The 14,047-nt window shown below is 42.1% G+C and overlaps 1 protein-coding gene across 1 annotated transcript in view; it reads left to right on the forward strand.

The window, feature by feature from the left end:
- SPTBN5 (spectrin beta, non-erythrocytic 5) overlaps window positions 1–14,047 on the forward strand; it is a 157,470-nt gene that overhangs the window by 125,709 nt on the left and 17,714 nt on the right. Inside the window, exons 52-59 of the mRNA XM_090033359.1 lie at window positions 2,859–3,071; window positions 3,421–3,617; window positions 6,117–6,321; window positions 7,097–7,291; window positions 7,973–8,128; window positions 9,807–10,024; window positions 11,570–11,759; window positions 12,931–13,107. Of these exons, the coding sequence (XP_089889485.1) occupies window positions 2,859–3,071; window positions 3,421–3,617; window positions 6,117–6,321; window positions 7,097–7,291; window positions 7,973–8,128; window positions 9,807–10,024; window positions 11,570–11,759; window positions 12,931–13,107 (1,551 nt within the window). The remainder of the gene's footprint in view (window positions 1–2,858; window positions 3,072–3,420; window positions 3,618–6,116; window positions 6,322–7,096; window positions 7,292–7,972; window positions 8,129–9,806; window positions 10,025–11,569; window positions 11,760–12,930; window positions 13,108–14,047) is intronic.

Below are 14,047 nucleotides of genomic sequence, written 5' to 3' on the forward strand. Positions count from 1 at the left end.
AGTTGGAAGATTCCAGCAGCTACTTGTTTGACTGATTGAAAAGGTGGCTCATTTTGGGGCTTGTCCAACTCTGCAGTTGTACCAGGTGTAGACATGGCTATTCAGTTAACAAACACAGTGTTTGTGCACACAGATGTTCATAATTCCTGTGGGCACAAATGAAGGAAATGTGTTTCTAAGTGCTAACATCTTGCTTAAACATTTTGCTTAAATCTGTGCAATAGGCAACTAGGTTAAGGTGCAGAAGATGTCATCCTGTAGAAATATATATTTAAAAATAAGTGACGTTTGATGCTATGTGATGTAATTGCAGAAATAAAAATCTGTATTTTTTTAAATGTCACAGGAGTAAAAGTCATGTCCACTAGTGTTTTTTTTAGTAGAGAAGGGGTGAAATCCCACCCAAAGCAGTCAGATCATTCCAGTATGCTGCTTGAGTAAGGCCATGAGTATATTGTGAATATTTTATGCTCTCCTAAGCTCCGACAAGTATATTATTTGCAAAGCCTAATAGTGAGAACTAAACAAACAAATAATTGGATGCCTTCTTGAGAAGAGGGAATCAGTGAGAGGGGCTCATTCTACTGTGATAGAAAGTGTGGACTTCAGTGGGCACGTCTACACGTGCTATTACTGTTCATGAATATACTCTGGAGCTTATTGCTCTACAGTTCATTCACGTGTAGCATGTTGAACCAGGTTGGAGCAACCCCGTCTAGCAGGGGGCCAGCCTGCTAGCCTGAGGCTGGCCCCCTGCTCAACGTGCTGCAGAGGGGCTAGCTGGGGCACAAGGGTGCTTCAGTGCAGGACTAACCAGCAGGCAGCTCCCAAACTGAAGCACCCTCATGCTCCAGCCAGCCAGGCAGCATCTCCACATGCAGTGCTGCAGAGTTTCTTACTCTGCAGCAGGATAGTACTTGTATTTGCAAGTACTATCCTGCTGCAGAGTAATTTAGTTTACTCCGATCTAATCGGGGTGCAGCTATAGATGCTAAGACATTTACTGTGCAACTAATTAGTCAAGTGTGCAGTTAACATCTCACATAGCTGTGTCCATTATGTTTGTATTTAAACTGAAAAAACAGTTTGGAACTGATGATCATGATAATCCTTGAAGGAATTAATGTTTTGGGTTGGTGGTGTTAGGGGAAGTTACTCGGGTAAGGAGAAGGAAACTGTGGCAGTGGAACAAAATGTAGTGTGTTTTATGCCTATCTTTATACAATACTGCAGTGACCCTTCAGTGCAGAGGGAAATGGTGTGTATTATAGCTACAAACTAAAAAGTCACCTCATCCTGCCATTTTGCCAGTTAACTCCTGTGACTCAACAAGATTGGCACTCAACGTTTTTAATCCAGATCTCTAGTTCTGAGTCTTTGTTCTTAGCGGCAATTTACACCCTGTTGGCTACAAGGGGAGGCTCTTATCTGAGATTAAAACTACTCTCCAGTTTGATGAGATATTAAGTTTCCCCTCAAAAGAATCAAAGGATTGTTTTACTGATTGTCTTGATGTGACAAATTTTCAAAATACACTTCCCCATTTGTTACCACAAAAAATTGTTCATTAAGATTGGGTGTACACATCCACCAATATGTATTTATACATACATGTACCAGGTGTAGGCACAGCTATGCCATATACAAATGCAGTGTTTGTGCATGCAGTTGTTAGCGGTTCCTGTGAGTGCAAGTGGAGGAGCTTTAGAAATGTGTTCCCAAATGTTAAACAGTAAATTTGTTCTTCATATTGCCAACTTATTAATACATGGTACAAACTGTCTTAACAGTCTTGGACACTGGATTCTGTTCTGCTGGTGTCAGACCTGGTGTCACTTTTCAGCAACATAGTGGCCTCATGAAATGAATAGGGGGAAGTTAAAAGTAAGATTAGAATCAGGCTCCCATCCTTCATAGCTAAGTAATCTGACAGTTGAGCTAAAAGTACAGCTCCTGAATAGAGGGATACTCTTCTACATAATATAACAGTACAGTGTAACTCTTACCCTGTTAAATAAATAAGCCAACCTTTGTCATCAGGTTATAAAATACTTGGAAACACTTTGCACGTAAAGTACTCTTTTTTTTGCTACCTATGCAGTATATCTCTCTTCACAGTCAAATGTGAAGACAAAGTACTTGTCTTCTTATAAAACGAAAAGTCAATCTTAGTTAAACCATTAAGACAAAGAATACCACCAAAGTGTGTGTGTGCGCGGGCATACACATCTATGTGCTCAGATATGAATTTGATTGATTTGGGAAATCTCAGACATCTTCAAACACTTGAACCAAAGAGAGTGTTTGCATTGTGCTTTAAGGAGTTTTGTTCCCCTATGATTATCACTTTCTCTTGGCTCCATAAATGGAAATATCCGTTTTACAAAGTTGTGTTTCCCAAAATGGTGTTGAAGAGCCAGAAACGCTGATTGGCAGCAAAGTTGATAGAACGCTGGAGCTCTTTCTTAGAAATACTTTAACTAATGAAGCATGAATCAAGCATGCTCAAGCATGCTCAGGGTGACAGCAGGTGTTGTTAGGTGGTTGTTACTGGTAGCAGGGATTTGTGGCTGGGGTTGTTTATCTCACAAGCTTGAGGAGGTTTGCATCAGGATCTGAACTTTGCAGCTACACTCAACCTACATTCAATCTCCAAAACTGGGCCAAACAAAACTCTGAATCCAAATGCTCCTCTCTTTTGGGAAAACCATCTTAGTGCAAACTTTGCAGCTCTGGCCAATCTTTAAGTATGAGAAATATATTGATTGTATGAATACCTTGATGTGATGAAGTACAGAATATGAGTAGAAAAGTCTCTATTTCTTACATTTTTGGATTTTTTTATTTGTTCTTTCCAGAACTTAGAAAGTGAGATTAGCAGCCATGAAGCTCTGACAAAAGTGGTAATCAATACAGGACATAAGCTGATACGAGGGGGACACTTTGCCTCCCAGGAAATTATGGAAAGTTTGAAGAAACTTGAGGATTCTGTGGAAAACTTGAAGGATGAGGCTAAACAGAGGAGGAAGAGGCTTATGCAGTCATGTGAGACCCAACAATTCCTTGCTGAGGTAAGGAAGACTCATGAAGTAATTAGATACTCCACACTGATGAATGCTTGAGAGTACTGAGACTGGAGCAACACTAAACCAGAATCCAAAACCATTATTGTGATTTTTCCACATTGTCAAACAGGTGAGAAATGAGAACCATTTCTCCACTTGGCACAGTGAAAGAACTACTGCAGAACTATATGGATCAAGTTTAGTCTCTCAATTTTTCAGAATGGCAACTGCAGTACTGCACTGCAAGGATGCATCTAAGTTGCTGTCTGTTTTCACCTTCAGGTCTCTTTGGGTTTTATTGCTTTCCAGTTTTCTTTCTCTTGAGTGTTCAGGTTTATCCCTATATTTCTTATAGCTTCTGGAAGTTGAGTCTTGGATGGCAGAAAGGGGGTTTATCCTGGAGACTTCTGATTATGGGAAGAATGAAGAATCCACTGAGGCCTTGCTTCGCCAACTGGAAGCTGCCAAGCTGGATATGGAAGCGTTCAAGCCCCGGGTTGAGAAGCTACAGGAGACTGGCACTATCCTAACAAACAGTGACAACCCAGAAAGGTAGGAAAATGCAAACAGATGGTAGTTCCCTTTCCATCAGAAACCTGCTAGAAAGCAAAACCAAAAACAGTGGATTGTAAATCTTTCAATGAATCTCTTAGCTAGGGACAGAAATTATACATAAACTGGTTCAAGTGATTGGAAACCAGTTCAAAGCTGTAACACAACAGAAGTTCAGTGCACGTAAACTGCTTTCAAAATGGCAAAAAAAGGTTTAAGATAAACCTGGATAGATGTAGTATCAGACTTAACTGATTTAGGTTAAATCTGTTTATTGAACTTCTCTGCCAGATCCCCTCCAGATTCAAGTTAACTCATAGTCCCCCAGCATCCCAGGATGCTTTGCACCTCCTCCACAAACTCCCCCTCACAGGCCCAAGCTGTCTGATCCAACAGAGCAGAGAGGTATGCTCTAGCACCCCCCAGCTTCTGGCCTGGGCCACCACAAGCATGTGGCTGCATTTGTGGAATCAAAAGTGAATGTTTGTTCACTTGCTTATTGGTTCAATCTACACAGTTTAGACTAACCTGCAAAGATTGAACAATTCAGCCTCAGGCATCCATCTGTACTTCACCCTACAGACATTATCTGTAGGGGATGTGAATCCCCTTCTCATGTTGCAACAAGAAATAACATAAGTACATAAGGGGTGAGCATCAAGATCTGGGGGAACACCTGTTCACCAGAGCACCCCAGGGGATGACAAGGTCCAGTAGTCACAAACTCCTGCAAGACCGTTTTAAGCTAGACATAAGGAAAAACTTCTTTACTGTCCGAGCCCCCCAAGGCCTGGAACAGACTCCCCCTAGAGGTGGTGCAAGCACCTACTCTGGACACTTTTAAGAAATAGTTGGATGCTTATCTTGCTGGGATCCTTTGACCATACCTAACTTGCTACCCCTTGGGCAGGGGGCTGGACCTGCTGATCTTATGAGGTCTCTTCCAGCCCTAATGTCTATGAAATCTATGACACTTGTTAATTGTAATGATTTCTTGTTGTTCAGAAAATACAACAGAACCTCACAAAGTAGCAATCAAAGGGTAAGCAATTGTAGTCTGCCTAGCCCTAGATATTCTCATCCAGTCCTCATGCACTTAAAGGAGCAAAAAGCACCATGCTTGGGAAAGCAAATCAGTTTTCTTCACAGTCATAATTTCTCTTTACAATGTACTCCTATACTAGGAGAAAGGAGATGAAAAGCGGCAGCCCCCTAGCATACGTTATTTTAACTTCCTGAACCAAATGATTCTATATGTATAAAGGGCTTAGTCCATCTGTCTGTGTGCCTGTCCCTAATGCTCTTGGGGGGTGTGGCTCCTGGTGGGGTGTGGCTCCAGCCAGTGCTGCGTCAAGAATGCCTGTCAAGAATGATGGGCGGGGCATGGCTCCAATGGAGTGGGCCAGGCGGAGCGGGCCAGGTGGACACGGAGCAGGAGGGTGGTGCAGGGCTGGATATGGAGCAGGGAGAAGTGGGGGTGGCACAGGACCAGACTTGAGGTGTGGGACAGGGGTGATGCGCAGCTGGAAGCAGAGTGGCAGCAGTACGGAGTGGTGAGTGGCGGCGGCAGCCACATGCAAGCTTATTCATAGATTCATAGATTCATAGATGCTAGGGTCGGAAGGGACCTCAATAGATCATCGAGTCCGACCCCCTGCATAAGCAGGAAAGAGTGCTGGGCCTACATTACCCCAGCTAGATACACATCCAACCTTCTCTTGAATACCCCCAGGGTAGGGGAGAGCACCACCTCCCTTGGGAGCCCGTTCCAGACCTTGGCCACTCGAACTGTGAAGAAGTTCCTCCTAATATCCAATCTAAATCTGCTCTCCTCTAGCTTGTGGCCATTATTTCTTGTAACCCCCGGGGGCGCCTTGGTGAATAAATACTCACCAATTCCCTTCTGTGCCCCCCTGACGAACTTATAGGCAGCCACCAGGTCGCCTCTCAACCTTCTCTTGCGGAGGCTGAAAAGGTCCAGTTTCTCTAATTTCTCCTCGTAGGGCCTGGCCTGCAGGCCCTTAACCATACGAGTGGCCCTTCTCTGGACCCTCTCCAGATTATCCACATCCTTCTTGAAGTGCGGCGCCCAGAATTGCACGCAGTACTCCAGCTGCGGTCTGACCAGCGCTCGATAGAGGGGAAGTATCACCTCCTTGGACCTATTTGTCATGCATCTGCTGATGCACGATAAAGTGCCATTGGCTTTTCTGATGGCTTCTTCCCCTCTGCTCTTGGGCGGTGGCAGGGGCACAGGGTGCTGGGTGGCAGCGCTCCGCCCCTGCATGCTGTCACCACCCCTGTCATTCTTGATGGGCAATTGACTAGTTCTTACATATTCATCATAACTCACCTGATTACTGGATTGACCCTTTTCTACTTATCCAAGAAGCTGTAAGTTCCAAGTGTGACAAACGAGACAAAGAAGCAGTAGAAATATTCTTCACCAGTAAAATATCTTGCACACAATGACATGGCTTCTGGTTGTTATTTTTGCAGTCCAGCCATATTTTTGAAACTCCAGGCTGTACTAGCGGACTACAAGTCTCTCCTGCAGAGGGCTGAAACCCAGAAGAAATGCCTGCAGGAACAATGCCAACTGTTTCAGTTTGAGAGAGAGATCCAATTGGTGGATGCCTGGCTTTCCAGCAAACAAGCTGTAGCAACATCAGATGAGTATGGTCAGGACTTGGCTGATGTGGAGGTAAGAGGCTTCCTATTTAATGAAGCAGGAAAATGTTAGTTTATTGTGTTTCTATTTGTTGGCCCTGGAACCCAATATAGAGACAAAATGAAACAATATCAACCTCTCTTCATCATGAAATTTAGGTCTTGATTTCTACCTTGCTTATTCATATTCAGGGCCCTTTTAAGCACTGTCCACCAGGGGAGAAAAATTAAGGTTATCAGAGAGCTCATACAAGCTTTTTCTCTTTAGTGAGGAACCTCCAAAATGTAGGCTGTACTGGTGAGAGAGGAGACAGGGTTTGACACTGAGGATGAAAACTTGCAGTACTCTGAGGGATAGCCCTAAGAGAGAGCATCATACCACTACCTGTTTACTTCTTTTCTGAAGAAACAGTGGTGCTAGCTGATATAGTTTATAATTGCCCACTGATAATTTTACTAAATGAATGCTTTCAAAAATACTATATATAAAAGGCTGAACAGCTGGTTGTTCTTAATGACATATCATTCCATCAAGGATGCAGGCAATTTTCTCTGTCAGAAGTAAGGGTAGATTTGCACCTTTATAGATTCACTAATTCAGATAATAAGCTTTCACAATAGAGGGCTTAATTTCTCATGGCAAGGGGTGCTTATTCTGAGAACAAGTGCAAGATATCTGGGTTCAAGTGATTTGCTGTTGTGTTGTGGTTATTGGCAGCGGGAGAAACTCTCCTTACCTCCTATATAGCAGTAGGATTGAGTCACAAGTCCTTGGTATCTGATTCAACCTCCCCATCCTTACTCTGCAGGTGCTGCAGGAAAAGTTTGAAGATTTTGTAAAGGAGGTAAAACCTCTGGGATATTCCAAAGTATCTTCAATAAATGAATTAGCATCCAACCTAAGTAAAGAAGGCCTCAGCCAGATAGAAGATGTCCAGAAGAGGACACAGAGGATCAATGATACATGGGAGAAACTATGCCAAGCCATCCAGGCAAGAACTGAGGTATGAAAATGAATGATTGCACACTGAGGTTCCTAACCATTCCTGCTTCCTTTCTGACTTCTAAGACCAATGAACTACCATTAGTGGAAAGTATGTGTTGTAGCTGTGAAGAGGTTATTTTATGAAATTATCATTCAGGAGAGTTATTGCCTTATAGCCATTGTTTGCCTATATAATACATTTCAAAGATGTAATGTTATCTTTAAGTATTACTACATATCTTTTAGGTAAAACTTAAAACTGAAATAATGGTGTGAGATCCACTTTCCTGGACCTATTCCACTATCTCCTGTTCCCCTCTACCTCCTGCAGTTTCAGACCCACATAGGAACACAGAGGAGGGGCCAGGTTTTGAAACAGTGTGCAGTTATGCTGTCAGTGTAACATATTGGATGTCTTTAACTGTTTGTTTCCTATCATAGGCTTTGTAAGTCATGCACCAGGTTAGAACACTGTCTTAAGAACCACCTATTTGTTTAAAAACAAATCCTTTAATCCATGGAATAAAAGTGGATTTGTGTTATAGTATCTTTAAATGTATCCCAAAACAAATAGACCACCCCCCCACCGCAAAAAAACCTAAGTTTGCATTCATTAATGTATAAGGTCAGAATCTCCTAGAAACAAAAGCAATGTGTGTTGCAAGGATGACTCTTCTGAGAAACATTTTCTTTGCTTTAGAATCTCAAAGCAGCTCAACATGTTCACCAGTATGACCATGATATAGATGAGCTAAAGGGATGGATGCAGGAGAAAGAGGCAGTAGTGGACATAAATGATTATGGATATGACCTGCCAGGTGTACAGACCCTTCTCAGCCAGCTTGAGGGAGTGGAGGTAAGCAAGTCTGCCTTGAAACAGTGACAGAAACACATAAGAAGAACAGAACAAAGAGGCTTGCATGTGGTTAGATGATATCCTGGGGCATTCTATCAGCAAATCAACAAAAGATGACTGGTTTGGTACTGAATGATCTATAGCACCTCAGTGCAAGAGGCCTTTCTTCCTTTTCTTACCACTGTGATGCAGTATTATTATTATTTCTTGCATATTTCACTTCTCATTATGAGCTCCTGCATTGAATTCCAAACTAAACTTGTAGGGTGACTTCAAATCCATAGTTAGAAATGGATGAGGTATCTGCACTACTGCAATTAGAGCTGCAAGAATAAATGACTTCTTGGTTTGGGGGCAGAAAAGAAAAAGAAAGCAAATATTTCAGATCAACCTAAACCCAACTTTTTAAAAAGCTTTTTGGGGAAATGAAAAAAAAAATCCTTTTGATTTTTGGGCATATTTAACAAAATCCAAGTTTTAGATTAACAAACCCAACAAAGAGCTTGTGCCTCACTAAGTATCTTAAGACCATAGTTGGGATGGTCCCCTGCAGGAGCGCAATGGCTCATCATTCCTTTTCACCTATGGCCGAGTGACAAGGATGCTTACAAGAGATGTAGGACACTAAGGGTTCAAATAATCTCCCTTGTCAAATTCATAAATAGCTTGGGATGAACCAGCAATGCATTTAACAGCAAAAACAGTATCCTGAAGTATTTTAGCCCTAACTAGCAATGCCAGCGACTGACATCATCCAGGACTGGTAGCTTGAGGCTGAACAAGATACCAACAGGGCTTGGTATTTGGTATTGCTATGGAAGAGGTCCAGGGTGAATTCTGAAATTTGGCTTCTGGTTCCTTAAGCCAGCAGCTGCTGCTAGACCTGTAGAGTAATACACTTAGTCCCAGAAAGATTGGTAAGCCTAAACTTTGCTGTGTCTGCGTTCCCTTTTTTGCAACTCAGAAGATGCTGACAGGTTCTGACCTGGGTTGGTAGTCGGTATCTCTGGCCTTTAGGCCACATGAAGAACAAGCTAAAATATTAAGAAGACCCCTAAGCATCCCTTTGGGATGCTGCAGAGGTGAGAACATGAAGGACTTCCTCAAGATTCCTTCTCAAAATAAAATCAGATTGATTTTTAAGCAGATTTTCTGCTGTGAGTTGCTGCACAATAACTTCCCTGTCTCTCTTTTTCTTCTAGTCACTATGCTCCTTCCCCTTCCTCCAAAACCAGTTCTAATATCACAGACTTGCAATGTAGGCCAACATACCTGCCCCCACCATTTTGTGTTGATCCAACAACTTCTTCCCCTAGCCTCCCCAGGAAGGACACCTGTTACCCAAGAAACACAATTTTCACAGACTTTGGAAAGAGAATCCCCAAGGCTAGATGATGTCTTTCGTGTCTTAAAAATAGCACTTCACAATGGCTCTGAACAAGCTTGTTCAATGGAGAACCCAGAAGAGCACTAGAAGGAAGCTAAGAGCACATAAAAAGCACAAGTAATGAGATTTTTTCTTCCTGTAAGAAATCAATGGGATGAAAGGTTCCTACACGATCTTGAACAGACTTTGAATACTGCTTTTGTCAGTATTTCCCTCCAATGCCAGTGCTGGCTGAAGCTGAACTTGGTACTTCGTGTTTGGTTTTGTGATCAGTCTTCTTCTGTGTTTCAGAGAGATCTAGCTGCCATCATGAAAGCATTGGAGCGAATTCGAGGGGAGGCTAGGCACCTCAGCCATCTGTACCCTCAGGTGAAGGAAAACATTATGGAGAGACTCACAGAGGTGAATGAGTGCTGGGAAAATCTGGACAGGAAATTCCTAGAGAGGAAGAAGAGGCTGAACCAGGCAGAACAGGTCCAGGTCTACTTCAATGACTGCAGAGAACTGATGTACGTGTGTGGTGCCCTCTCTTTTAACAAGCAGGCATTATTTCTTGTATTCCTTAATAGATTTCTAAATTTGGCACTTGGCATGTCCCACTCCTACCCCAGTCTCTCTTTAACTAACTTAACAGGTCTCTTTGAATAATAGCACAAAGCATCCTCTCAGCTGCAATGGCTAGAGTGGATCCCACTTAGATTCAAACTAGTCAGGTTTTCTTGAGCCTATGCCATATCAGTTATGTCTCACAGATAAAACCATACTACTGCTCCAGCCAATGTGTTACACATCCACCAGTTTTAGACACACTCAACTAGACTGTATGAAATGTACCCAGGGCAGTTCTCTCTCATCCTTTGCCCACCTCCTCCCCTTCAAACTTCTGGTTTCCAGAGGCAGAAACAGCAACAAACAGCAACCAGGTATCCTGGATTCCAAAATATTCTAGAAACTGTAGTTTTCTACAGTAGCAGTGGAATTTGCTGCTGTGGGGATACATCTTCACCACCTTTTTTGCCACTGAAGCCCATGTCAAAAAGGCAAAAAAAATTCAGATTTCAGCAGCAAAAAGTCAGTTTTATTCTCTCCCCAGCAGAAATGAACTTCACTGACACTCTACAAAACTGATTCCCAGAGTGCCTTGTATGACATGACACACGCTGCTTGTGCCAGCTGCTTCCTGCACCTGACAAGTACAAGTAAAGTATGTGATGGCAGCATAAGGCCTTCCCAAATTCTGCCTGGCTTGCTGGTGCCCCTGTCCTTAGACAGTGCCCAGGACATGTGCCTTTCTCGCCCACCCCATGTTGCTGCTAATACATAGTCTGAATTGTTTTATAGATATATGCACATATTCATATGTGCATATTCATATGTGAATATAATATAAAGATGTGCATGTTCACGCAGCTACAAGGCAGAATGTCAGCTAATATAAACGATCTTGGCTGTACTGAAACTCCAGTGGAGATACCTTGTCTTACATTAATTGAGGTTTTGACCCTGTAGATGCAGGGGCTTTTGCCTAAATTTTTGTGTAATTATGTTTATACAGATGCATGCCTTGTATGTGTTTTAAGTATTCTTGTGCCTGGCAATATGTTGACCTTAAGTATGAATGTATGTAGAAAAGCACGTGAATGTGTATAATATTTACTCTTGAATGCCTGTATTTGTATGAGTTCCTATTTTAAGCATTCAAATGTGTATAGTATTTGTCACGTGTGTATACATGATGCCAGGTATATACCTGGCTGTGCTTTCACACTGTAGTGTGAGCTGTAGGTATATAAAAACATAAGAGTGTAACATACAAATGTAACCAAGCTGGAAACATAGCCAAGAACATATAAATGAAACCAAGCTGGAGTGTGTGTAAGTATGTACCAGTGAGTACACAGATTTGTCTTTTGTATGAAAATAAGGGTTTGTATATCTGTGTCCATATCAGATGTGAATATATGAGTTTGTGTGTGCCTGTGTGTGTGAATCATTCCACTTGTGCCATCAGGAATTGTCAGTGATCAATACCTCCTTCTGACCCATTTCTATAGGGTCTGGGCCAACGAGATGTATGCACTGGTGATATCTGAGGAACTGGCAAGTGAAGTTCTTGGTGCTGAACTCCTGATTAAGCGCCACGAGGAATACAAGCGTGAAATAGAGAAGCAGTGGCTAAAATATGAAGAAATGCAGCAGACTGGGAACAACCTGGTGAAGGATGGACATTTCATGTCAATGGAGGTATGCTGATAATGGGTAAAACAGGTTGAAAATCAGAACTGGCTAAGAAGACATGCTTAATGGGCCAGTGCCTTGATTCCAAATAGTACCAATAGTTCCAATAGCATCGCTCCAAGATCACACCAGATATTGTACCATGTGCCATATCTAAAGGTGTGACACATGGTACAATATTCAGTAAATCTTCAGAGCCCCTCTCACATATTTACACATGCACATGTAGTCAGCCTCCATACCACCTCTCCTTTAAGAAGGAGAAATCAGAGAGGACGACCAAGTTCTTTAGCATTCAAAATAACAACATTAAAATAATAATTGTCCAGGACAAGTGAAACACCTTTTAGAGTTGTTTCTATTTTCACCAAAATTAATTCTGAAGCTTACCTGTACTATTTCAACAATAACTAGATTTAAATGTTGTTATTTGTTGTGTTTTTGCTATGCTAGAGAAGTATATGATGCTACCATGGGAAATACATTTCATACAAAAAACATCCTTTAGACCTCATTGTTTAAATACACTGCAATGCAAAGCAGAACAAATACATAGTGGAGTGAGGTCTTTAAACTTGTCCAAGAACATGCAGTTTACCTAGAGTTGTATGAAGAAAAAAGGAGAGAGAAACTAATTTGAAAAAATATTATGATCCTGTTATCTGTGTAACTTTAGACTTTGACCTTTACAATGGCCCCAAGGTTGTCTTAAGACTGTAAGTAGATCCAGAGATCACAAGATTGAAAGCATTCTCAGAATTTGTGAAAGATCCCATTACTGTTGCACATTGTTGCTGTAGAGAAAACTAAACCATTTTCCACTGCTCTTAAAACATTCAGGATTCTCAGACTGTGGGCAGCTGGATTTGTTTGTATTCTTATTGCTTCAGTATTACAAACTATTCTTGGAATTAAGTGTGGTCTTGAAAAGATAAGTAGCAGAATATTGTTCATACAGTATGTGGAATATGTGCATAGATATGGTATGGACATGTGGACTAAATTAAAACAGCCAGGCAAAAGGAGGAATCAAACTTCCTTTCTAAATTAAACTGGCACCACAAACTTCATTCGAGGACTCATTATGAGTCACAAGGTCAGATTACATGTTACTTGGCTGTCAGATGAAAGTCTAATTGGATTTTTTCTCCCTTTATTACAAATGTTGCTTTCCTAGATTGAAGAAAAATTGTCAGAGCTGTCAGAGCTGATGAAGAAGGTAAGGGAGAGCTGGGACCTGAGAAAAAAGCTATATGAGGAAAACTGGGAGATCCAGTTACTACGGAGAGAGCTAGAGCAAGCAGAAGCATGGCTGACTGCCAAGGAGAGCTTTCTCTCAGATCCAAGTTATGGGGTGAGTAGGAACAGTGTAACACTATTAAAATACCTTTTTGCATATGCAGACAACTTGGAGTATGCTCCATCTCAGACAACCCTCCCTCTTTGCCTACTCAGGGATTCTGTATTAACTTAATCACAGTCTAAACACTAATGGCTGAGTAATGCAGCTTTGGGATTCCAGAAAGGCAAGTGCTACGCCTTTTAAAGGAGTTAACTTAGGCCAGGGGCAATAGCCTGTGGAGTAGTGTAGGAAGGAGGACTGGAAAAAATTCTTACTCATTTCTTAGACTAATCAGATATCCAAAAGAACATTCTTAAAACTTCATATCAAGATAAAAACCTGGTTTGAAGGAAAAAAAGATGTTTCCCCACACCCTATTAATTTTAGATACAGGAGCACTTTAAATAGGTAGCTTTTGTTGCTACGTCTACAATTTCTTATTCTCACTTCATCTGCAACAGCCTTTTCTCTTCGATGACCATGTTACAATGGTTGCAAGGGTGGACCAATAGTCATGCACTGAATTACAAAGCCCCCAGAGATGGGGTAAGATTTCCCATAAACTGCGATCCAAGGGTGCAGACAGATGTGCAACTCCCTAGTCTAACTCATGGCACTTCATAGAAAGTGCCATGAATTAGGCAGATCTTCTAGACCCAACAGATGTTAGGTGGGGGAGTGGGGAATCAAGCTTCAATTTGAAGTCAAGTCAGGGAGAAATGCTATGTCTCTGGAGCCTTTTCCCCTAAATCCACCCCCCGCTACTGGCCCCCTGTGCTCTCTTGGGGTAAGAGGGGCAAAAGGCAGAGGAGGTAGATCCATTCTGGGGTTTCTCCAGCCTGCACTGGAGTGAGGGAAGGGAGTGTGGATTGGACCCCCTCACTTTGAGAGAGCTCCGATCCACCCGCACCACCTTCCAGTGCCGGCTAGACAACCCACAGAATGAGTTCCC

Source organism: Crocodylus siamensis, chromosome 2, assembly GCF_052110815.1.
Source record: "Crocodylus siamensis isolate JL-2025a chromosome 2, ASM5211081v1, whole genome shotgun sequence".
NCBI lineage: Eukaryota > Metazoa > Chordata > Crocodylia > Crocodylidae > Crocodylus > Crocodylus siamensis.